General features: G+C 41.2%; 1 protein-coding gene across 1 annotated transcript; it reads right to left on the bottom strand.

The window, feature by feature from the left end:
• On the bottom strand, positions 1–25,595 carry rnd2 (Rho family GTPase 2). Its single transcript, XM_072692964.1, has 5 exons — positions 25,066–25,595; positions 23,223–23,310; positions 8,086–8,195; positions 2,174–2,308; positions 1–1,449 (listed from the first exon to the last, which is right to left on the bottom strand). Exons 1-5 carry the CDS (start codon positions 25,165–25,167, stop codon positions 1,183–1,185), a joined length of 702 nt encoding a protein of 233 aa, XP_072549065.1. The 5' UTR covers positions 25,168–25,595; the 3' UTR covers positions 1–1,182.
• Between the last annotated feature and the right edge of the window lie 1,425 nt (positions 25,596–27,020).

Here is a 27,020-nt window from a genome sequence, read left to right as displayed (position 1 = left end):
TTGAGTTTCTCTCCTTTGGGAATTTTTATTTTGGACAGGAATACACGGATAGAGCCGACTCAGATGTTTTTTTCCTCCCCTTTCTTTTTTCTCTAGGAGAGTTTTTAGAACAGGGTGAATGTGGAATCATGCCAGACGCTTGTATAGTCTGATCAGAGAATGTGTGCTTGTGCTTTCTTTTTTTTTTTTAGAACCTGCAATGCTTTACTTGCTGCATCCATTTTAGAGTGTGAAACGAGTCAATAACCTACTAAATCCCAACTCACTCCGTGTTTAGACTTATGGGCTCCTCCAGGCATCAGCAGTCATCAGCAAAGGTGTCTGAGTCCAGCTCTATCTGACTTTGTCAGCCAGTTCTACACAAGTTGCTGTGTGATATGACGTGAATCACCAGGGAGGAAAAAAAAAAAAAAGACCGTTTTGGCATTCTGACCCCGTGTCGTTTCCAAAGTGCATAATTCCACGCAAGTGGAGCACTATCGCCCGTGACTGCCAATTCCCATTAGAGTTACTGATGTGGATAAAAAAGTTATTGAGGACTCTGGAGAGTCGAGTCTGTCTGAATTTAAAACTCTGGCAGTCACACTGGAACATTTCAGCGTTTGACTCCAGCAAATAACTGCCAAGTAGGAATGCACCGATATGGGAATTGTGGGCCTGGGCCGATCTGATATTTTTAATAAATATGGATCGCTGATGGCAATAGATAAACATTTATAAAATGTACAAATTGGGACTACATCTACTTGGATCAGCATTAGGTATTGTAACGAAGTAGTCCAGCATCACCAAAGATTTTAGCTCCTTCAAATATTGTTTGGAATATTTTCAAGCAACTATCTGCCAAAACGGATAGGATTCCGATATGAAAAACTAAAAGAAAAAACTGCACTCGCACATAAATCCCATGCCTGTTGTTTTCATAGTCACCTCTTCTTTGTTTACTCTGTGGCGTCAAAAAAATAATAACAGCAACAACAACAATATATGGGTCAATAAATAGTCCTCTGTGGAACCTGTTCACACATCTATACAGGTTAAAATAGGTCGTAATCAGGCGTGATGTACGACTGTAAGAGTCTCATAAATAGACAGCAGCTGTGAGAAGCCCATTTTACAAAGATGAGATCAGAACACAGCTCAGTTTGTGTGAGTGTGTGTTTGTATGAGTTGGCTCATTTTCTACATGACAATGCAGCTTTTGGCTCTGTCCTTTCTGAGAGTGGGGGAGGGTTCGAGGGGCGTGGGCCGAGAGCTGATGGGCAGAAGGGGCTGGTGGGATATACGTTTGAGGGCGCGGCGGGATGAGCTGCGCTTGAGTCCGGGGGCGGGCCGCCTGACTGAGGCGAGTGTGGTGATGTGAAAGACATCCCGCACGCTGTTCACGCACATGCGCGACGAGCACTCCACGTACGCGACTGCGCCGAGCTCTCGTGCCTGTAGGCTGCCCTAAAAGGGAGAGAGAGAGAGAGATATGTGGTTAAAAAGTAAACTGGGGAATGACAAGAAGCATATATATACACATATGTGTATATACACTACATGGACAAAATATTAGGACACCTGCCCATTCATTGTTTTTTATCCGACAAGCTCTGTGTGTCCATTTGCACATCTCTGTCAGCAATGGGTGCAACTTATGGAGTGCTGTTTCTGAATCACTCGAAGAAACAAGGGGGTGGTATTAATGCTATGGCTGATTGGTGCTCTCACTCTATGTCTTTTTATCTGTCTCTCTGTCTGTCTCCTACTCTCTCTTTCTCTCTCTCTCTCTTTCTCTCTCTCTCTGAAGCGTCCAGAACCCCAAAGCCTGTGATATCAGGCTGCGTTTGTTCATCAAAGTCTTCTGACGCTTTATTATTCCTTTGGTTTTGCTAAATCCCATGCATGAATATTAAACGCTCTTAACCTCCAAATAGAAGCCAACACTACAGTCTGTCAACTTCTCTTACACCGAGGCTCTACTTACTATAGTGTCTTTGAGTGTGTGTGAGGATGTGTCATCTCTCTGGTGAGCCGCCCTGCTGTAGCTGTGTAAACAGTAATACTGCAGATGTACGTTTCTGCACCATCCTGCCTTTCTTTCCCTTCTTACTGCACACCCTCCTCTCTGTGCTTTTACTTCGGTCTTCTCATTTCCCTAGAGTGTGTGTGTGTGTGTATGTGTTCTCACCTGCTCGTGTGTGACTGGTATGAGGCGCTGTTTGGACAGTTCTCGTAAGGTGCTGACGTCTGTCCTCATATCAAGCTTACAGCCCACCAGCACTAGCTTAGCATTAGGACAGTACTCCTGCGCCTCAGCTTGCCACTGAAAGACACACACACACAAAAAGAGGATTAGAAATAAACAGACGAATGGATTCTTTATTAATACATAAACTGATGTGTAGCCACCACACCCCTTCCTGTATATACAGTATATACAGTGTGTATATTTATATAACAACAGTTATATAAACCGTTTCATATAAACCTTTTCATAAACCGTTTAGGAATTACAGCCATTTTTTACATAGTTCCCCCATTTTTATGTTTATTTTATTTTTTGGTTGGACAAACTAACAATATTTCAAATACAACATTTTTTCAAATGTTTGGAAATAAATCACTTGCAGCCAATAACTGCAGTGCGTTTCCTCTGTTGAGCTGCTTTGCTAGGCCTTCAGTTGCTGTTTGTTTGTGGGTCTTTCTGCCTTCAGCTGTGTCTTTAGTAGGTGAAAAGCTGCTCAATCAAGTTGAGGCCAGGTGACTGACACAGCTTTTTCCTTTGGGTTAGGAAGCTCTTGGGGTGCATTTACTACGAGTTCTGGGTCATTATCCATCTGCATAGTTAAGTGCTGTTCTATCAGCTTTGCAGCATTTGACAGTTTTAGGGCTGAAGGTAGAGCTCTATACACATCAGAATTCACCCTGCTACTTCCATGAGAAGTCACATCATCAGTAAACATCAGTGACCCAGTTCCATTGGCAGCCATACAAGCCCATGCAATAACAATGCCTCCACCATGTTTGACAGATGATGCTTTAGCTCTTGAGTCTGTCTTTTCCTTCTTTTTATCTTGGCTTCATCTGTTCAAAGAGTCTTAGTCCAGAGAATTTAGTCTAATCTGACCTTTCTGTTCTTCAGTGTTACCTGTGGTTTGTATCTTGCATTAAACCCTCTGTATTTAAATTCATGAAAGTGTCTCTTGATTGGACACTTTGGCAATCATATGCCTACCTCCACAAGAGTGCCCTTGACTTGTCTAGACTGTTTATCAAGGAAAGAATTCTGATTTCATCCACTTTAGTTGTCAGGCGTGGGCAAGAGGGGTATAAAGCTAGCACTGAGCTGTGGAGCAGTGGAACTGTGTTTTCTGAAATTATGGTGCTCCATCCAAAAGCTTTGCGATGAGTTGAGGTGGTGATCACCCAACCTCCTGACCTCACTACTCCTGACCTCCTGACCTCACTACTCAAATAAAAGCAGGATCAACTCTTTTTAATGCCCTCGATTTCTAAAGAAACAATAAATGAGCAGGTGTCCCAATACTTTTGTGCATATAATGTATAGGCAATTCATTATTAAATTATGAAATAATTGAATAATTGTCAACATAAGCTGGGAAAAGTATAATAGTGCACATGGGAATTTCACAATGAAAACAATCTAATTGATGTGTAAGTGTAATTAGTGATGTAATTAACCATGCAGAAATACTGTAGCCAACTATAACACTAGATTTACCCCATTAATAACTGTGGTAATGTCAGGGTTTTGATCCTCTATGTGATGATAAGTGGAAAATGCATTTTGTTGCATTTTCCGACTGAATTACTTTCTTTAAAGGTCAGAAAAACATGGTGATATTCGCTCAGCATGCATATATTTCTCCAATGACGTAAAACAAACCGGGACAAAGACGGTGTGAAAGTAGCTTTTATCCTGGCCCTCGTTCACTGGCTTTTCACCCAGAGCAGCGACGACCCAAAGCATCTAAACAACGCTGCCGTCTCTGCTTCTATAGCCACCAGGTTCAGCTATGCCAGTTATGCCACTGTTCCCCTCCAGCTCAATGTGTTCAACCATCCGTCAACATATTCCAAATGACCTTTGACCCTTAACACCATCCCTCACGCTTCGAGTCAGAACACAGCATCCCTCGACATTCCAGGCCTGTCACATTCTTAACCCCACCCACGTGGGAGGGGTCAGTTTAGCATTCGGGTTCGGGTTAGAATATTAAATTCATCTCCTGCTAACATGGGGCCACTGGTCCTTAACAAAAAAAATAAAATAATAGAATGTCTAAATTTGACTGTGAATAAAAGTATGAAATGTACACAAGTGCTGCTGATCGGTCGTTCAAACATAACATCATAACATAAACCTCCATGACAAGCTCTTATTTTACTTTTACTAAATGCAGGTGCTAGAGATGAAGGTGAAGATTAGCATTTATTTCGCTTATGAAAAAATGATTCAAATGTATTCTATGACAAATACATTGTCGCTGTCATATTAGGTTAGTTTTACACATATAAACCGTTTTTCATATAAACTGTTTCATAAACCGTTTAGGAATTACAGCCATTTTTTACATAGTTCCCTCATTTTTATGTTTATTTTATTTTTTGGTTGGACAAACTAACAAAATTTCAAATACAACATTTTTTCAAATGTTTGGAAATAAATCACTTGTTTCCTCTCTTGAGCTGCTTTGCTAGGCCTTCAGTTGCTGTTTGTTTGTGGGTCTTTCTGCCTTCAGCTGTGTCTTTATTAGGTGAAAAGCTGCTCAATCAAGTTGAGGTCAGGTGACTGACACAGCTTTTTAAGAACATTCCACGTCTTCCTTTGGGTTAGGAAGCTCTTGGGGTGCATTTACTACGAGTTCTGGGTCATTATCCATCTGCATTGTTAAGTGCTGTTCTATCAGCCATTCTATGACAAATACATTGTCGCTGTCATATTAGGTTAGTTTTACACAGCGTATCTTTTTTTCACAGTGTTATCTGTGTGGCAGTGTGAACGGCAAACACACTGACATTTTTAATTCCGATATGGGCCACTTTTATATGGACAAATTAATGGACAACAGACAGCAGTGAAGGAGGTGTTCAGGGAGGTGGCAGGATAGCAAAGTAACATTTCTAATCTAAAAGAAATGGTGAGTATGGGCAGAGGAGGGCGCTACTGCAGCGTCTAAGGAAGAAATTTAAAAACTTTAAAGTCCTAACTAGCATAGAAGTGGGTGTGGCCAGTAATGTGCCCTTTTTACAGCGAGCTTGAACTCATTCTCTGTGAAAAGCCCAGCTGTCAGCCACTGGGACTCCTTGATAGCTCCTGTAATGCTGGCTAAGAGGAAATCATAACCTCCAGACGCAGAACAGTTGTGCATGTACTGTTCAGAGAAATGTCCAGATATAGGCCACATTAAAAGCACAGGGTAAACTGTGTGAACTTAGCCTTAGAACCTCAAATTCTGCAGTTGCAGCTGCCCATTACACTGTGTGAACACTTCATGGCAAATGGGCCATTAGTTAGTATCATGGCGCTATTTTACAGGGTGGTGCAGCATGGCATGGTATGCCTTCTAAGCTGTAACCCTTCAATTCGGTCTGCACCATACCTACAGTATGTAGCTGATAATCAGTTATAATTAAATAAAAGACTGCGTCAGCCGTGTCACTAACACTCGCCATAAGCTGCTAGCCCCGAGACATGTCCTATACATTATTAAAACACTGCTTTAGTGCTGTGTGTACTCAGCTGTTTTGCAGCCCCCGAGTGGTGTATTTGTGTGAAACATTGAACAAATAAATAAATAAATAATGCACATGCACTTAAAGCTCTAAGCACTAAAATCCTGTTTTTTAATTTCTTTAATCCATTTATTGGATGGATCACCTTTCATCATTCCAGAGAACACAGTTCCTCTAGCCCACGCCTGGCATTAGACATGGTGCCAATAGGTTATTGTTTATCTGCTCCAGAGAGTCCTATTGTATTTAAAAAGTACTTCTCGACAGGGAGTAGACTAGCTGTGTGTGTTTGCATCTGCACATCTGTATCAGCCATAGATGCGACTTAAAGTAGCTGAATTTAGACATGAGAAGGGGTGTCCACAAACATTTGGACACAAAGTGGATCATTTTTTATACAGATAGGCTTCACTGGAAAGAAACGGCAACGAGTGTGAACAGGTGACTCCAAACGTTTAAGTGGTACCTTAAAAAACAGAGAGGGATTTCTAAGGACGTTCTTTTTTATCACGTTTTTCCAGACTTTTCTATTTTAAAGAAGCACAAATGCGATTGTTTATAGTCCTCCATCACAGCGCTTTGAGGTTGAGCAGCTGTAAACTGAGGTCAGGAACTCTAAAAGCTGGGGTGATGTAAGGACATGTGGGCTGAGACTCATAACGCTGGGCGAAGCGTCTTGTAGACGACGCACATTACACAACAGAACAGTGCTAAGCCCAAAACACGTCAAAACAACTATTAGGCTTCTACAGCGTGGGAATGTCCGCCACACGACTGCATTTAAAGCTGATATGAGAGACCACACACACACCGAAACCACACGCATCCCTAAACCCTGCAGGGCCAGTCTCACACCCTGTATGCACCGCATAATTGTTGACCTTTTTCCAGAAGAAAAGAGTGGCTTCAGTTAATCCACTACACACATATACACACAAGCACAAACAACAACCTTTCAGGCTTGCAATGGAGAGCTCTCGCTCTTTCCCTGAACAGAAATGCTGTTAATCAACTGTATCCATTTAAAATAATGGTCAATTAGCAGACCAGCTGCATTTACAGCATGCTCTCTGCACACTGAGCTCATTCCAATAGCCACTTATGTCCTATATACTCTGTATCCAGTGGAAAACTAAAAGACTTTAATTTATAACTTCCTGGTCATTCAAAATAAGTGGACCTATAATGAACATGTTTAAAACCCCCTCAATAGGTATGGTGACGCATGGTAACACATGGTTATAAGCTCATAACTATGGGACACAGTCCTCTGCATTTCCTATGCGAGATTACTCAGCAATTGTCAGCCTATTCATTGTAAAGAATGTAAAGTCAGACCAATTTACAACTTATAAAGTAACTGATTTAGTTGAGTTAACTCAACTTAGTCTAGTTAAAAGTTCTCCTTACTCAAATGTTGTCAGTTCTGTATCTCAATTTGATCAACACCACATATTGACTTGAGCCTCAAAATCATTAGTAAATGAGCTGCAGCTGAAATTGATTAAATGCGGAGCAGGATGTAATGTCTTTGTCCTTGCTTGTCATTTTTTTTACTGTTTATACCCATATGCAGGTTAGAACTTCCCCTGTCACATGATATTCCCAGACCTGGAGGCTTTTGACAGTAGAGAGCTGAGCCCTTGCTGGGATTTGAACTTATGATCTCCTCACACTTGATTATATCTGGCAGTTAGACCGTAGGGCCACTCTAGAGCTGTAAAGTTACACTACATAAACACAGTTCTGAGTAAATTGACCTTTCTGTTCTTTCTCGAACACAGAAATGTTGATGGCTCCACAGCTTTAAAGTGGAGCAACTATCTAACCGCCTGCTTGTCAAGAGACAGGAGATCATACCTTTTACATAATTGCATAAACGCTACAGCTCTCAATGATCATGAGAGTAAGAATAGGAAGGCTTCCTCCCATGTGACAGGGGGAGTTTTAACCTGCAGACCTTCTAACCTAACTGAGATGGAGGAGCCACAGACTAAACATCTCACACAGTATTTAATGAATTACAGCTGCAGCTCACTTCTTAATGTTTTTGAGTGACATGCGGAACTAACAAATGTGAGTTAGGAGAACTTGTGACTTGTGAAACTAAATTTAGTTAAAAAGGTGGTTTAGATGAAAGGTTTAAAATGTACATTTCTACAGGATCTCTGGTTGCTTTAGTGAGTCATGCGGGAAAATGTGGGATCTTTTATAGAAAATAGCACATTTTTTGCTGCTATGACTTCTAAACACTACATATCTTCAAATCCTAATTCCTGCAATTACATGTCCATATTCCTCAACTGGGGATGCGGAAAGCATGGAGAAGAGTAAGAGTCAGACCTTTTTTGGGACACTGTCGAGAGTCTCTGGCCTGCTGATGTCGAAACAGATGAGGACAGCATCAGAGTCTGGATACGCCAGCGGCCGTACGTTATCATAGTAGGAAGAGCCTGTGGACAGATGCACACACAGACATTTTAACCTAAGGTACATTTAAACATGTTCTCAAATCTCATCTTTTTTGATTTAGAATTATTTTGAGGATCTAATGTAACCACATTGTTTGAATACCAAAGTTCCCAATAGACCAGAAACCAATGAACCATGCACCACACTCCTCCCATCTCCAAGCTCTAGTTTCCTTAGTAAACTGTAAACATCATAGATGCAGTCATAATTTTTCTTCATGTAATTTTTGGTTCAAATATAACAAGATTATCACATTTTGAACCCAGATTGTAAATGAAAATTAAAATAATAAAAAATAATAAAATAATAAAAAAGTGAAAAAATAAAAAGAAAGAATGTACAGGATAGCAACAATAAATTATCCATATATCTTTATTAAATTGCATAATCTGCTCTGAGTAGGGTATAGCCCCATCCAGTGCCTTTAAACTATGTATGTGTGTGTGTGAAATACAGGCCAATAAAGTGATAGCAGATGGTGGCTCCTGTAGTAAGCTCGCTGAGTGAGAGGTCAGTTTAATTCCACCTCAGGACAGAAGGGTGAAGATGGATGGAGAGAGGTACAGCACGAAGAAGAGGAAAGGTGAGGCTGGTGGTCAGCACTGCAGCAATGTGAGAGGGAGAGTGTGTACGTGTGTGTGTTTATGTACGAGTGTGTGAGAGAGCTGGCTTTGTGGTCATTTCTGTTGAATTTGTACTTGAGATTCACCAGACATTTAATAAGTCCCTCTTCTTTTTGTCAAGAAGCACCTTTTCACATCTTTGCCTGCGACCCCCCCCCCCCACACACACCCACACACACCCCCTTCATTGCCGATGTGCGGATATGGAGTAGAATATCAAACTCCACAAAGTTTGGGGACGCTTAGCCTTTTTAAAAGTCTTTTAAAGAGGGAGTTAACTCGAACTCTCGTCCGATCTCTGTTAGATGCTTTCTGGACCTTTTGCAGATGCATCAAACAGTCCATACTCGGTATGTCCAAATGTTTGTGGACACCCCTTCTAATGAACACATTCAGCTACTTTTAAGTTGCACCCATTGCTGACACAGATGTGCCAATGCACACACACAGCCTGTCTAGTCCCTATAGAAAACTATTGCCAATAGAATAGGACTCTCTGGAGCAGATAAACATCAAACTATTGGCACCATGCCTGATGCCAGACGTGGGCTAGAGGGGTATAAAGCCCCCCCAGCATTGAGCTGTGGAGCAGTGGAACTGTCTTCTCTGGAACGTTTTGGAGTTTTGAGTGAGGTGGTGTGGTGATCATCCAACATCCTGACCTCACTAACACTCTTTTCACTGAACTGAATCAAACCCTCACAGCCATGCTCCTCCAAAATCTAGTTGAAAGCCTTCTTCCCTGGACAGTGCAGACAGTTACTCCAACAAAACAGAATGAACATATTTTAATACCTTTGATTTTGGAAGAAACAATGAATAAGCAGGTGTCCCAATATTTTTGTCAATAAAATGTATGTCAATAAATGCAAACTTTCAAACTGTTACTGTTTTGTCAGGTATCTACAATCAGATTAATTAATCAATGTATTTCTTCTAATGGATAAAGTTCCCACTTAAAACATGTCTTACAAACACAGAAAGGTGAAAACTACTTTAGGTTCCCATGGTGAGCTTGTTCATTCACTTTTTCATGAAATACAGTTTTGCTGGGGAGCTGCGGGTGAGCTGATAGGCTTAAAAACTGTCACAAGATGCATTTACTGATTATTATAAGTTGTTGTTTGATGTATAAATTGTAAATATGTGACTTAGATGGGGTGAAACATGCTCAGGTGCAATTTTACAAGCCTATTTACCACCCTGTTATTTTGCCTCAAAATGAAACACGCCTTGGGGTGGATCTCATGAATAGAAATAATAAGATCTGCTTTTGTTGGCTTGTTTTGCGTAGCATAGCTTTTGAGACTATAATAATAAATGAATAAGAGCTGTCCTCTCTGAGTTGTCTTGGTGTCCAGTCAGCACGGAATATAGTTAGCTAGCTGAAGTCACTATCGTACACTCTGCTAGATTTAGCTATTCACAGCAGCCGGGCCCTTTTTCTAAGCAGCGTTTGACCAAATAGGCCAATTGTTAGCTCTTGGCCTTTTTTAGCTTTGGTTCTATATTCTCCCCTTAGTTGCCAATGTGTCTAGCCTTGAAGGACTTTCGCTAGTGGGCTGAGTGTCTAGGCATTTAGGGGGCGTGAATAAAATGAGTTGAGGCTGTTGAGGGGAACGGTTTGGGGTTTTGTAATTGGCCTGTTTTACAGCCCTGTTTCGGTTATGCTGGATTTTCGTTTCAGTGACAAGATAATAGTGTTTGAGGCTCACAGTATCACAGTTACAGTGACGAACTCTCATTATTTAACTATGCCAAGATGAATAGTTTTCCATTCTAGGGCACCTTTAGGAAAGGATAAGTCGTCAGCAGAAGGTGCACAGCTGGTTGTTGGCTTGTTATGGTTATAGTAGCTGGTTAGTCTGTTCAATGATTAGCAACATGAAGTGTGTAGATATGGGCTGTGGAAATTCTCTATTGAGATCACGAACCAGTGCTCATTGCCACTTGTTTCCACTGAGAGATTCGTAAATGTGGTGATAAATAGGCTGCTGATACTGACTTTGAGTAATAGGAACAAAATGCATAGAAGGTGCAAAAATAAAATTAGGTGAACGTGCCCTTTCAACATGTTTGTTTTTTGTCATTCTGCAGGTAATGTACCTTTTAAACATATTACATATATTTAGTTGAAAAAGTAAGGAAAGGCAGTTTTTTGTCAATAACGGCAAACCCCCCACCTTTTATTCCCTTGTTGTGTGTGAGCACTCATCAGCACTCATCAGCACTTTTGGAGTAAAGCATTTTCATCCACTATTATTATAAACAAATCATTATTTAGAAAAAAAATGCTCTACTTACAAAAGAAATGGCTGATTTATGTTAACTAGACCATTATTGTATTGTACTATATATAAATATAATAAATTACTAAAATGACTGGCTTTATTTACTAGTTAACACTGAAGACACTTCATTTGTTGTGCTTTATATAAATATAAAATATTGTAATTTTTATTTTCTCTTATAATTATTTCATTCATTGTTTCTTCCAAGATCAAGGGTATTAAAAAGAGTTTACACTGCTCTTGTTGGGAGTAACTGTCTCTACTGTCCATGGAAGGCCTTCTGGAGCACTGCTGTTAGGATTTGACAGTGTAAGAGTCTTAGTGAAGTCAGGATGTTGGATGATCACCAATCCACCTCCTTCCCAACTCCCCAACTCATCCCAAAAGTATCGGCTGGAGCACCACCATCATTCTAGAGCACACAGTTCTCCACACCTCAATGCTGGGGGGGCTTTAAACCGATCTAGCTCACACATGGCATTAAGCAGGGTGTCAATAGGTCCATGTTCTCCTCCTGACAGTCCTATTTTATTGGCAGTCCTTCTCTACAGGGACTAGACTAGCTGTGTGTGTGCAGTTGCACATTTGTGTCAATCAGCTGAATGCATTTAATAAAAGGACTGTCCACAAAAATGTGGACATGTAGCGTATCATGCTGCTATTTTCTGCATAAGTTACAAATCACTGTGTTTAAATCCTTAGCTGCACCGTTTCGCCTCCTGATTATGCCAAAGCCTTGTTCGTGTCATGTTTCCAAACTTCTGGAGGGCAGTGCGAGGGGTCCAGCCCTGCAGCACAGCACCTGGCACTGTCAAGAAGACTGAACTCCTTGGAGAAACATGGCAGCGGACCAAACACCTGTAGATCCTGCAGGCCCCTCGACGGACTGCTCTGAGTGCCTCAGCTCAAAGAAACTGACAGACCAGACAATGAAATCAAACATCTCCCTCTTTCTGTCTCCTTTACAGCCAGAGACACATAGGAAGAGCAAAGAGAGAGAGAGGGAGAGAGAGAGAGAGAATGAGGGAGGGAGGAAGGGAGCGAGTGTTTGAAGTGGCGATCAAAGCTCTCGGTGATTTTTGTGCTGGCCTCAGGGAGCAGCTCAGGACCGCATGTCCCACAAGCCCCTGTGGCTGGTTGTCAACCAGAGAGAGAGATAGAGAGAGAAGCGCAGGCGGAGAAAAGGCCAGAGTAAAAGAGCAGCATCAGGGAGAGAGGCAGCCTCTTATGTTTTATCTCAGTTTGATGGGTCCCTTATCCAGCTGTGAGACCCCCCCCCCACACACACACACACACACACACATGTGATTGTTTTAGGCCTTATCAGGTCACAGAGTAATAATAACATGACCAATATGTATGTCTGAATATCGTCGCTGTCCAATAAACAGGATTTACAGGAGAAGTTGAACGAAAGTTTATTCCAAGTAATTTAGAGCATTTCTATTGGTCTGTTTATCTGTTTCTATTGGTCAAGACTTTAGCAGCAGATCCTTTATGTCCTGTAAGTTGTGAGGTGGGACCTCCATGGGTCATATCAATGAGCGTCTTTCACAATCTGTGTCCTGCTTTTAACACATCATCATCTTCAAGAACTGACTCTTCACTTGCTGCCTAATATATCCACGCCTTGACTGATGCCACCGAAGATGAAGATAATCTTCTTCACTTCACCTGTCAGTGGTGCTAATGTTACGGCTGATTGGTGTATTATTGCTTTTGTAAATGTCATATGAATCCAGCAGATGTGCAGAAGTGTGTTCTCTGTAGAGAGGGGGAACTTTCTCTCACTTCACCACACTTTCACTTTCAAACACCACGTTTGAACAGGGGTATTGTAACTTTTACATACGACTGTGTGTGTGTGTGTGTGTGTGTGTGTGTGTGTGTGTGTGTAAAGGGGACACAGATGTACATCTTTCTGGTCTCCAACCCCCCTCTCTCTGATGCATTAACTTTATCCATGGATGCCCCCAGCTGCTCCACTTCCCAGCCTGTGTGTGTTTGTGTGTGTGTGTGTGTGTGTGTGTGCGCTTTGAATGTGTGTCATTCTGTTTTATCTTTTCCATGTATTTTTAATTGCCTGGGGGCATTGTTGTCGTTCATACAGCAAAAACACCTCACAGAACAGCCTCGCTGCTTCCTTCCAGTGCAATACATTCAACTCCTTTTCGCACCTTCTCCACACTACATGGACAAAAGTATTGGGACACCTGCTCATTTATTCTCTCCTCCAAAAACAAATGAGGAGTTTGTCCTGTTTCGCTAATTGATTTTGGAGCATTGCTGTGAGGATTTGATCGCATTCAGCGACAAGAGCGTTAGTGAGGTCAGGATGTTGGATGACCACCACTCCACCTCCTCCCTAATTCCCCAACTCACCCCAAAGATACTGGATGGAGCACTGTCTTTCCACTGCTCCACAGCTCAGTGCTCCTCTAGCCCACGCCTGCCATTAGGCACAGTGCCAATAAGCTGATGTTTGTTGATGTGATGAGTCCTATTCTAATGGCAGAACAGGGGCAGTGTGTGTCTGCCATTGGAGCAACTTTACACAGCTAAATGCACTCATTAGAAAGGGTGTCCACAAACATTTGGACATGTAATATAATATGCAGGTTCTGCTCATCGCTCATCTGAGAGTGTTGCTTAAGAGTTGCCCTACATCCGTTCTAGTACATATTCTAGCTTACAATTCACTTGCGCTGATGCAGTTTTTTTTGCTGTGTGAATGTGTGTGTGTGTGTGTGTGTGTGTGTGTGTGTGTAAGATGTCATGGCTTATTGTGGTAGATTTCGCTATAAGCACCAACATGCCAGTCTCATTAGCGTAGCCTCAACACGTACACACATGTAACTCTTCAGTGGGTTTCAAAGACACAGCATGGGCTGTCGTGTGCGTATAATATGTGTGTGTGTGTATATGTGTATATACGAGTGTGTGTTCATGTGAGGCATGTTTGTGAGCCTGGATGTCATTGGTAATCGCTGTAGCTTCAGCTATAAGCACAGAAATGCCAGTTTGATTAGCTTAGCCACAAATATGCACGCGCATACTCTACGATTAGCTCAACCACAAATACACACACACACGTATTTCATCAAAGTCACAGACGCAGCGTTGCTAATGTGATGTGTGTTCATGTTTGTGTGTGTGTGTGTGTGTGTGTGAGTGGTGCTGACTTAGAATAAGCTCCCAGTGTGTACGTGGGATTAGGGTTGAGTCAGGTTCCAGGCACTCAAATTGAGCACAAAGTTTCAAATCCGAGGAAAAACAGAAATAGAGGAGAGGAGGAAGAGGAGGGAAAGAAGGAAGAGGAGGATGTGAACTTAGCATGAAAGGTCAGACAGTGCTTGGGAAACCACCAGCTTTCTCTACAGCTAAGCAGAGCGGTAATCTGGAGTACATAAACAAACAGAGCTCAGAGAGGAAGCAGCACAGACAGAAGGAATGAGAGCGCGAGCTCGGCAGAGAGAGACCGATGTAGGGCTGGGCCTTATCGTTAGTGTTCCACCAATACCGAAGCTGCATCAGTGTCACACTTAAATTAGAGCATTGGTATCTGCAATCGAGCCATAACCCAGCCATAACATTAACACTACCTAGTTGTTTCTACTTTCCCAGCCAACATGCTCATGTGGGGCTCACATGGGTGGAACGTGGGCTAGGTGGGTTCCAGGTGGACCTGGGCTCATGAGTGGGTTTTGTACATATGTTGTTACTGGGACCAAGTTGGGCTTCCCAAATTTTTGCCTGTGTTTAAACCCATCCTGGTTCCATCACTGACCCTGGTGGACATTTATGTGGGGTCAACATGGAACCCATGTATAAAACTTTCTGATTCCCAGTTGGGCTAACCGAACAGTGCCTGTATGCACATGTTATCTGGGTTGTAGTTCTATAATTGCAGGAGAAAAAATGGTTCATGTAAAGAACACTTCTCCAACTGTTAAAACAACTGTTGTGTTGCAGCCAGTGGCACTGTGTCACTTCACTGGTAGAAGGAGGAACCAATTCAACCAAACAAGGGCTGTTTGTTAAAGAGTTGATTTAAGCAAGTCTACATAATAAACAAATACTACTGGTAATACTTTAATCAATGTATAACTGTGAGTGACAAACAGGAGTGTACTGTGCACACGTTTCTAGTGGCATTTTGCTCATGGCAAGCAGTCAGAAAACAGACTCCAAACTTTGAGAATCCCTGCATTCTTTCCGCCATCATTCACATGAAACCCAATAATCCCCTTCTGTGCATGTGTGACCGTGCTTGCTGTACATGGGCGGTATAAAAGGCCACACTGATAAAACAGACGCGCTGTGGAATCAGCAGTCATGCAGAAATGGAGTGGATAGATCCTGCTTCTGATCTAAAACACACTTCACTTAGCTTCACTTAGCTCTGCTCTCTGGAAAACCTGATCCAGCTCTCTGGGGCCCATTCATCCCCACACCGCAACCCCTCCGTGAGTTTGAAAACCAATGTACTAAACAACTGAACAACTGGACATATTACAAAAAACAACAACAAAAACCCCTAACAATAGGAAGCACACACCCACTCAGAAACTATCACAGTGCATCCAACAATAAAGGCAGCATGGAGCCTCTTTAACTGTATGTCACAGAAAACAAAGAACCTGACTGACAGCTCCAGTTCCACATACTAATCTATTCTACTATGTACATGCATAGAGTAACTACTCTGAGGGGTCAATTGTAACAAGTTAAAGGTCAAAGTTTTTAATGTAATTAATTTGATTTCTCTAAATAAAATTAGTTATTTTTGCTAACATGCCATTACAATAGAAATGCTCCGAAATGACATTGAATAAAACTTGTTTTACATTGGCTACCTTCACAAATAATATGTAACACAAATGTGTTATCTGTGCGGCAGTGCGAACGGCAAAAACACACTGAATTTTCAGTTCTGATTTGATTCACTTTTATGTGGCACTGAAATCCAATACATACCTGATACACAGCAATGCAACTCAGTCTGAACAACCAGATCGGAATTCATGCAACTTCTATGTCAATCCAACTCAGCCAGGAAAAAGAAAATTATACGGCAGCAGGGAGGGAGGTATTAATTCCCAGGATAGTGAGGTAACAGAGCATATAAATATCTGGAGTGTTGTATCTGTTCAAACTATGTTGGAGACCAGGGTTCGATTCCCAGTCTGGGTACGCTACACCAATAAGAGTCCTTGGGCAAGACTCCTAACACTGCATTGGCCCTCCTCTGTAATATGAGTAACCATGTAAGTCGCTCTGGATAAGAGCATCAGCTAAATGCCGTAAATGTAAATGTGTTTGAAACAATTCCTAAAAATGTCTTAATGCTGCCACCGGAGGGCGCTGCTGCAGTGTCAAAGGAAAAAAATAGCTTTAAAAACAAATTTAAAGAAACCAAAAACGCAAACCAAAGAAGTGTCTATAGCTGAGTAAACCGTGCCCATTGTAGAGTGAGCCTGAATGCTTAATCTTGGTGATGAGCCTAGCTCCTGTGATGCTAGTAAAGATACTTCAACCTCATGTGAATCGCATTGCTATTTTGCACATTTGCATCAGTTTAGGAGCATGAACTGTTCAGACGAATGTTGGATATAGGTCATATTAAAAAGATTTAAAAAAACATTGGATTTGGGCCACTCTACCTGCTGTGTAAACCTTTTGACTTCAATTGAAAATGAAGGAGGCTTATTACACACTAAGGCGTATTACTCAGTAACTACAGAAGAAACTGGTGAGGCTATTCTTTGGTAATAGAAGTTTGTAATAACACTTGTGGCCCATGGGCTTTTTAAGGGGTTAAAGCTGCCATTTTTGCGTGACAGCAATAATATCCTACAACATGTACTGTAAAGATGCCCTGTTGTCTGTCCTCATACACCCTTACAGACACAGCCCTACTGTATTAATGTGACTCAGATACAGAATTTAAGCTTCTTTTAGTAATCCCACTCATTTACATCCAGCTGATTGGTCCACTCTGACAGGCAGCATAATCAATCTGTCCAATCAGCTGCACTGACATGGTGACATTTAGTCCCAGAGAGCAATGTCATGCTACTCACAAACCAACACACACACACACAAGGACCTCATTAGCATGCAACATAATCGCTTGCTAATTATTGGCCTGATTCTCCAGATGGTCAGCACAGTCAGACAGACACATACACACCCCCCCCCCACACACACACGCACATACACACCAAGTACTGAATAGTCCATATATGGTGAAAGCAAGTAAAAGGCATTTGATTCTACCTGTGTTCCCTTAGCCTTGTCCTTGACTTCAGTTCAAAGCTGTGTGATGTCACTGTGATTTTTCCCCTTGGCCTTATAACTATTAGAAAACACTGACTGTCCATATCAACCAATATCAGTCAAACAGGATCAAAAAAGGGAAAACAGGAATGTGTTGATGCTGCCCTGACCATTAATAAGGAGAACAGCACTCGTATCATTGCTCCTTTGGGCTCGGCACTAAGCATTTTGTTATAATAAACAATAGAGATGCACCAATACCACTTTTTGCTTTCTGATTTCAATACCAACACCAGATGCTCAAGTATCTGCCGATACCAAGTACCAAGTCTGACTTAAATACTGAATAAATGGGTATAAATCCTGATATTTATAGTGTTCCACTTTTTATAGGTTGTACTTTTATATATGTTATCTCAAATAATATATAATAACCTTGAAAAAACAGCATTCACTGTTTTACTGTTTCACATAAAAATTGCCACCATACAGAAACGTGCAAGTAAGGAAGCATAATTTTGCTAAGCTTCACCAAACAGCTTTTAACTGGTGTTAAGAAAAAAAGTGCCTATACAGCAATTTCACATTCAGGGACACGTCTCTGTGTAAAACAAGCTGCTTTGGTTTCAGAATCAGAAAAATCACAAAAAAACAAATGCTGTAATGTAAAAGTTCCCTAAAATGTCTGTTTAATGGAAATAACTGTGTATGACTGGCTTTTACTGGTTGTTCAAACAAAGTATGCAAACAAAAATGTTCTGCATAAAAAAAAAATCATGGTATCGGCGCTCTCTATTGCAGATACAGATACTGTGTGTAAGGGTGTGTAATTTTCCCAATTCAGACAATTATTCTCTCTTGTTTTTTTTAAGCCATGGACGGCTGTGGGATTCGAACCAGCAAACTCTGGAGCGGTTTGTTTGTGGTGAGAACGTGATCTGACCTCGACTCGACCCCCACTGTCAAGTGTTATCTGCAAGTTTGAGCTAAACAGCTCCCGTAGCCAAGTGTTAACATGGTCTACTGCCCAGATAATTAGGCTACTACAGCAATGTACAAATGCAATCTCTGCCGTTGCTCCGTGTTAAATTGTATGGAGGTATGCACTAGTCCAGAACACAGGACCATCTTTCTGAATATACTTTCTTGCTCCGCCCCAGACAGGTCTGACCATAAGAGAGAGCGTTCTCACATGGTTTGTTGTGACGCATTTTGGTGAGATCCTCCTATTCGCGAGTTTTTTAGCCCAGTCTGAAGGAACAAAGATTAAAGGCATAGTAGCGGCAAACAGCCTGCTTAATTATGCATTTATTATCCAGGTGTTATGCATGATAATACTACACTTTGCATTAGGCTCTTATCACAGTTAAATTTCTGTGTTTGGATTTCTACTCTTATTTTTGGCCTTGGCCTGTTACTCCTCTTACAGTCTGGCTGATGGGGCGCCACTGTTTATCTGCCAGTGTTGAGGAGTCTGGACTGACTGGGTAAACAGTTCAAAACTCAGGGCCAATGACACCGTGCTGTCAAACAGTCTATTTGCTTTAGACTCAGCAAGCCTAAAGGTTCAGAGAGACCCAGACTCACCAACTCGATCTGAACGCTGCCAGAGTCCATTCCCAAGGCCAAAGGGGCATTAGTGACAACAGTTTATCCTCTAACGGGTAAAACTGGCCTGATCAATCCCCAGAGACAACTGCAGGCCAGCCTGAGAGCATTTTCCCACGGAAAATGGAAAAGAAATATGAGAAAAAAGCCTGAAATAACTTTATTGCAGGGTGAGGAAATACCCCACTGGCCTTAAGTGAGAGTTTTATAGGTCTCACTCACTGAGAAACCTCTAAATGCATGTGTGTGTGTGTGTGTGTTAGGGAACGTGCGTAAACAACATCGCAGCTTAACACCCTGTGTGCCAGGATTTGCTCTGACAACCATATCCATACACACACACACACACACACACACACACACATATATATATATATATATATATATATGCATTCATACCACATACAGAGCTCATGCAAAGCTTACATGTCCTTCTACCTACATAACTTTCTGACGGTCTTGCTAACACATCAATCAGCCATAACATAAGTACCACTGACAAGTAAAAAACAAATCTGAGCCACTTTGACTAAGAAAGGACAACCGATGAAGCGGCAACAGGGTCATGGTCACCCAAGATTCAACCAAAACTGATGTGATCCATGGAGACTCCACCTCACAACTTATAGGACTTATAGGACGATCTGCTGCACCTTCAGAGGTCCTGTGGAGTCAATGCCTCGAATGATAAGATCCAGTGGAAAAATCTGCTTTGCTTCTGCACTGGAAGCTCAACTATTTAATAAATTGCACAGAAAGACTCAGTCTTGCCACACCGTCCCAGTAAACCTACGATGTTTAATCTACTGTTTAATTACTGTTATACTCACATTATACTTCTTAAAGGCATATATTAAAGACATAGATATCTAACAGTGTTTAATATTGATTAATACTGCCAATCCATTTCACCAGTTCAGTAGAGTTAAACTGGTCAGTCCTGTGACTAAATCCAACTCTTTCCAAAGTTCAATCAACTTCCAATGCTCCACAGATCCACAGAATTTTGTGAGGCTTAAGACCCAACTAAGCTGTTTGGGAGCTTCCCATTCTATTGGCAGTGCTTTTATATGGAGATTACACAAGTTGTATTTACAGAATTTAAGTCCTGGGTCAGCTATGGAGGCACCTTAAAGTAGTTTAAGTGATGTCTGGATACTTTTGGACATATAGTGTTTACAAAGAGAACGGAGGCTTAACAAGAGGCTTAATGACAAGCAGCAACAACAGCAAACAGAATTTGTTTCATATTGATTAGTACCAGTTTCACCAGTTCAGTAAAATAAAAAGTCCTGTGAGATTGAAATGCTGGGGTTTTCAGTGGTCTGAGAAACGGGTTTCCAAATCTGAACTGACAGAGGAGAACATTTCACCAGTTTTCTGCATAAACTCTATCTTTACCACCAGTCTCATAACACCAGTCAATAACTGGAAACCAGACACAGTTAAACAGGATTGTTGATTTCAGATGGGTGGTGTATTACATATATTACAACATTAGCATCAGTGTTTGAATATGCTAATAAATGTGTATTTTGATTGCTTTAGTAGAGATTAAAGTGCTATGTGTGATTTTGCAGATGTTGCTGCATTTCTAGCATCTCATAAACCATTGTTTATACTCAGTAAAACCTAGAAACTAGAAACCCTACTACTTTTACTTTTTTATTTTAAGTATATTTCTAAGTATGTGTACTTTTCTACTTTTACCTGATTAAAAAAGGTAAATTATACTCCAACATTTGCTTAAGTATTTTCTAACTGGAATATTTGTACTTTTACTGAAGTATGTGAACTGTGTTTTTGGTAGGTATTGACCTTTTGCCACCTCTGTTAATGACCAGTCCACCTGCTTTGGAGGCCAAAACAGAATGAAAATGCAGTGTTCAGTACCTACCAAAAATGCTCCAAGAAAGGAGGCTAAGGAGGATAACCGGTGAACCGGCGACTGGGTCATGTGTACCCAAGACTAATTGATATGATCCTTGGAGGCCTCACCTCCCAACTTACAGGACTAACTTACAGGCTCTGCGGCTAACATCTTGGTGCCAGATACCACAGGATGCCTTCAGTGATCCTATGGAGTCTAGCACAAGGGAGACCTACTTAATATCAGCTACTAATGTTATCCATATCCATATGTAAAGATGAAAACACATTCTTGTAATAGCAATCATGATTGAAACGATATATAATGTCTTATTACTAATAAATTACTTGTTTTCAACCTATTAAAAACATGTTACTGGCTGAGACTCAGCGGCTGTGTAGAACGTTAGGAGTGTCTATGAAGAGCTTCTTATAATGTAAATCCAACTCCACCTTATAAATAAGGTAAAAGTAATGTTTAGTAAAATTAAAGTCACAAATAAACAAGAAGTAAAACAAAGAAATACTTTACAGGAAATAAAATATTGCGTCAAATAAACAAAAACAGTGTGGTATCAAAAGATAAGAATAACCTCCAACAGGTGTCAAATGCAACAGAAAGACAAAAAAAAGCAAAAACAAAGAGATCTTTGGACTTATCTTACTGTAAATTCAGTAATATGCAAATACAGCCCTGAATGTGGGTCTTATATCGCATTGAAAAAGACATTATTGGTGTATTATCGGTAGGTTGAACCCTTAAAAATGGCTCATTTCAACAGTGAAAGGGCTATAAAGGCCAGGAGCCCTAACAGCAATACAAATTAAGCCTTTTCACAAATGTTCTCGTTCATGACTGTTAACTGAGCTTTTTAGACTCAAGCAGTTTTCCAGTGTAAAGGGTTGAAAGAGTGCTTACATGACACTTATAAAAAAAAAGCCTTGTTCAAACAGCTCTCTGCTCTTTGCTTTGAGCAAGTTTTCTAAGAAATGCAGCAGCAGAGACAAAAAAGGCAAGTAAAGGGAATTAGAAGAGGCCGTATTTAACCTATTCAGCTCAAGTGTAATGTATTGCTCTCTCTCTCACTCTCTACACACACAGAAGGATAGCATAGGCCATGCAAGCTGCCAGCCATGAACAAAAGAATGCAAACAGCATCCATATGTAGACATGACTGACACCAAGATATGCTACACCGACGCCTCGAAGCCCTCCCTCTGTCAGACACACATATTTTAAGCTGTTTTAGTAACCCAGTTTGTTTGCTCCTCGTTTGATTTGTGTTCCTGAATATGGATGGAGTGTTCACACCTGTGCACGGTCACGACCAAACAAATCAGGTGTGAAAGCACCCTCACACACACACACTCTTATGCTGCACCTCCAAAGGTTTGTAGATACCTGCTCATCCAGCATTTCATTTGAAATCAAGCATAAAAGCTTATCAATATAGGTGCCACAGATGGTTCTTTGAGCAATGCCACTGAGGAACCACTTTGGGTTCCATAAAGAACCATGTCTGTGAATGTGAAGAACCATTAAATTGGTTAATAACCTTTTCATCAAGTGAAGGTTCTCATACTCACATCTATAACATCTCATATAACATCTCTGTTATATACATGGTTCTTCATGGAGCCAAAAGCGGTTCCTCTAAGGCACCTCTCCAATAACCATTTGTGGCACCTTTATTTTTAAGAGTGTATTAACAGGGAGATTGACCAACCTTTGCTGCAGTAACAGCCTCTGTTTTTCTGATGAGACACACTGCTGTGATGCTTTGATTGCATTCAGCCACGAGAGCGTTGGTGTAGGTCAGGTACTGATGTTGAATAATGAGTCCTGGCTCACAAACTCCACTCCAACTCATTCCAAAGCTGTTGGATGGAGCTCAGTCAACTCCACAGAACGCAGTTCCAATGCTCCACAGCTTCATAGCTCAAAGCTAGGAGGCTCCAGACCCATCTAACTTTCGTTTAGCATTAGGCATGATGACCTTCCCATTCTATTGGCAGTGGTTTTATATGGAGCCTATACAAGTTGAATTTGCAGAATTGAAGTCCTGAACACCTTAAAGTAGTTCACTAATTTTAAGTAACGTCTATATATTTTAGACGTTATTTTATATTAATAATATTATATATATTTTTATTAAATATTATAGTTTACACAGAGGCAAATGGCAAATGGTGAACATCAACAACCGCAAACAGAACTGGTCCTCAGCTCAGGATAGAGATATCCATGCTGGTGTGTAGACCATGAGACTTGACAAAGCTGTGTATTCCAATGGCAGCAGTCGCTAAATCAGTCGATAAGACAGAGGAAAGCACTTACCTGATGTGTCCCACATGTTCAGCTCGATCCGGTGTTTGTCTATCTCAAAGCTGGCTGTGTAGTTCTCAAACACGGTGGGCACGTAGCTCTGGAACGACATGAGCACACACCTTTAAACACCTGCCAGTCAATCAGAGTCAGCTGGAGAACACTGGAGATCCTTCCTTCAGTATTTTTGGTGCACATATAATAAGCTGGTACACTCTTGAAAAGGGCATTCCTTACTAAAGTTCAATACAGAACCTTTTATAAACCCTTTGAGTTCAACATAACACAAAGAACCCTTTTTGCTTAGTGTGTAGAACTGCCTAAACCCCTGCTCAAGTTGTGTTAATTCAATGAAATAACGACTCAGTTGTGTTACTGAGAAAGAAAGTACAGTGTTTCCCACATCTGGGTGGAGCGCCATGGGGAGTGGAGGAGGTTATTTAAATACATCCACAGAGCACTTTATTAGGAACACCATAGTAATACTGGGTAGGGTCTCCTTTTGCTCTCAAAACAGCCTCAATTCTTCTTGGCATGGATTCCACAAGTTGTTTGAAACGTTTCTTTGAGATTTTGGTCCATGCTGACAATTTTTCAGAAGCACTTTCATGCTGGGACTCTCCTGTTCCACCACATCCCAAAGGTGCTCTATTAGATTCAGATTCGATGACTGGGACAGCCACTGAAGAACACAGAACTCATCGTCATGTTCATGAAACCAGCTTGAGACGACTCTTGCTTTGTGTGTAATGGAAATCTTCCCCACACTATGAGACCACCTCCACCAGCCTGGACTGTTCACAAAAGGCAGGTTGGGTTCATGGATTCATGCTGTTGGCACCAAATTCTGACCCTGCCATCTGCGTGCATTGTCCTGTTTTGGCTGAAAGAATTAGAACCTGATGTGGTCTTCTGCTGACATGGCCCATCATGGCTTTGGTTGGGTTGGATGTGGTGTTTATTCTGAGATGACCACAATTGTACGACGTGATTATCTAACAAGTCCCTGTAGCCTTTCTCTGTTGACCTCTCTCATCAACAAGGTGTTTCTGTCGGTAGAACTGCAGCACCATGCCATATGACTGGCTGACTGGATGACTGCATCAATGAGTAAGTGTACATGTGTTCCTCATAAAGTGCTCAGTGAGAGCATACCTGGGCAGCCGTTAAAAAAATGAATTTGCTCTTCTTCAGTCTTTGGGGTCCTTTTTTGTATATACATAAATTGGTAGAAAGAAAGTTGTGAGGTGTGGCGAACAGCACAGCAGCCCTGGTGCTTTCACCATAATAAAAGTTATATATTCACAAAGGGAGACATTTTATTGCAGATAGCTTGGAGTAGGGGTCTCAAAAGACTACACCTCCCATATATCATAGTAAACACTATCAGCAGGCTTAGTCAAGAAGAGAGAGAGGGCAGACAAGACAACAGCAAGAGGAGCAGGAGTTTAATCAAAATATAGCCAAGAAACTGACCGTTTTTATGCATACTTGTCTTTTAGATACATTTCTGAAGCTGCTTAGATGATAAGTTTCATATTATTTAATTCCTTATTGTAAAAGTATCCCCAAACCCCCCCAAAACACTAGCAGCTTACTCCTCAGCTCAGCCACTAATAGCAAAGACCCAGCTGGGCTTGTCGCCCACCAGCAAATGCTCCTCAAGTCAAAGTTCTTCATGGGGCTAATAGCCACTGTCTGTAGTGTTATATAGGTTAAAGCGAGCTGTCTGTATAAATACGATCAGAAAACACCCAAAATAAGTCATTTAGTTGTATTTTCAGAGGTGTTAGACACACTAGCCATAGTTTTCCAGCTTAAATAAAGCCACAGTGTTCTCCTGTAGTCTGCTTACCTCAGGGTAGCTGTCTTTGGCGAACACGTGCAGCAGCGCCGTCTTGCCACACTGAGTGTCGCCCACCACCACGATCTTACAGCGGCTGCCCTTCCCTTCCATCACCCGCTCCGGCAACAACCGACCAGCACTCCAAGCACCCGAGAGACCGCGCTCAGTAGTGGCGGTTAAAACGGAAGAGGGGCAAAAGTGGAAAAATAGTCCTGTGGGAGTGAGTGAGAGGAGTGCGGGTGTCTGTCTGTCGACTCACTGTCTGAGTGTCTGTCTGTCTGAGTCGAAAGAGGGAAAGGACCGTACAGGAGAGAGCAAGTGGAAACGAGGGAGAGAGAGAAAGTGAAAAAGAGAGATTTGAGGGAGAGAGAGATAGACAGAGACAGAGAGGGACAGAGAGAGAGAGAGAGACAGAGGGAGCGCGCGCAACCTTTCGGTTCCCACGGTGACACCTCGCTCCCTTTTGACACTTCGCGTCTTCAGCCTGGCGTGTGGGTCGAGCCCCGCCCCCTGCTCTGCATAGCCACACCCACACAACCCCCGTCGTCCAATCAAATCCCCAGACGGTCCTAATTCCTCGCCTTTGTTCTCATTCATTCCTTTGTGTGAGGCCGTGTGCTGCACTTTCATGACTGTCCAACCTCTCTGAGCGCCACTTAGGGAGTAATTCAAGTTTTATAGTTCTCCAGGTAATCGTTTTTAATACGTTTATTCCTGTCTAAATGAACAAAACAATTTAATAGGTGAATTATTATTTTATTATTATTAATTCAGGTGATTCAGGTATTTTAGTTCCCCAGATAATATTTCAAATAGTTTTTTCCTGTCTAAATAAACAAAACAATGTAACAGGTGAATTATTATTATTATTATTATTATTATTAATAATTATTATTATTATTATTTTTCATTTAGGTGATTCGCGTACTATAGTTATCCAGGTAATATGTTATAAATATAAATTTTAATAATTTTTTTCTAAATAACCAAAACAATTCATTCTTCTTCTTATTGTTATTATTATTATTATTATTATTATTATTATTATTATTATTATTATTAATCTCTCATTTGTGGCATGTGACCCATAATAGCTTAAATATGAATACTAGTATAACAATACTACAATAATAAAAAATAACCTGTCGAAACATAGCTATATTACCCGACATTTCAGTAATAAATTAGGCTTATTGGTGTCACATTTATTATATGTTAATATTATTTCATAAGATTAGATATTATGTGGTCATTACTGTGGCTCTGTATATAAATATGTGTAATTATTAGTTAATGGGAACATATTTTAATAAACTTTAAAAGCAAATATTAAAACAATCTGAAATATACCAATATATCAACCACCACATTAAAACCACCTGACTAATTTTATGTAGGCTCCCCTCATGCCACCCGAACAGCTCTGACCTGTTGAGGCAAGGACTCGACTAGACATTGCCAGCATGACCTTCTTAGCAGTTTGTTCTAGAGTAGCTCTTGTGTGGGACTGGACTAGATAAGCTAACCTTTGCTCCCCAAGCACAACAATTAGCCTCGGGTGCTCATGACACTGTAACCGGTTCCCTGGTTGACTTTCATTGGAGCGCTTTTGACAGGTACTGACCACTGCATACCAGGAACACCCCACAAGATCTACTGTTTTGGAGATGCTCTGACCCAGTCGTCTAGCCATCACAATTTGGCCCTGGTCAAAGTAGCTCATTCAGCAGAAGAAAACCTCTTCCAACACAAAGACTACCACACCCTGACCAGCCCAGCCCAGCCCAGCCCGGCCTAGATGGTGATCCACACTGATGTCCTATCTAATGTTCTGTTTCAGCTGAAGCTCTTTGATCATGATCCCAGCCCATCATGAAGTATCATCTCCACCCTGATTTTCAGGATTTTCCGGCCTTGATTAAACTGGACTTCTTATATTATATTGATGGGACATACTGTTATTA

This window comes from Salminus brasiliensis, chromosome 12, assembly GCF_030463535.1.
Source record: "Salminus brasiliensis chromosome 12, fSalBra1.hap2, whole genome shotgun sequence".
NCBI classification, from domain to species: Eukaryota; Metazoa; Chordata; class Actinopteri; order Characiformes; family Bryconidae; genus Salminus; species Salminus brasiliensis.
The sequence above is the reverse complement of the archived record's forward strand: the minus strand, read 5'-3'. Positions and strand labels throughout refer to the sequence as shown.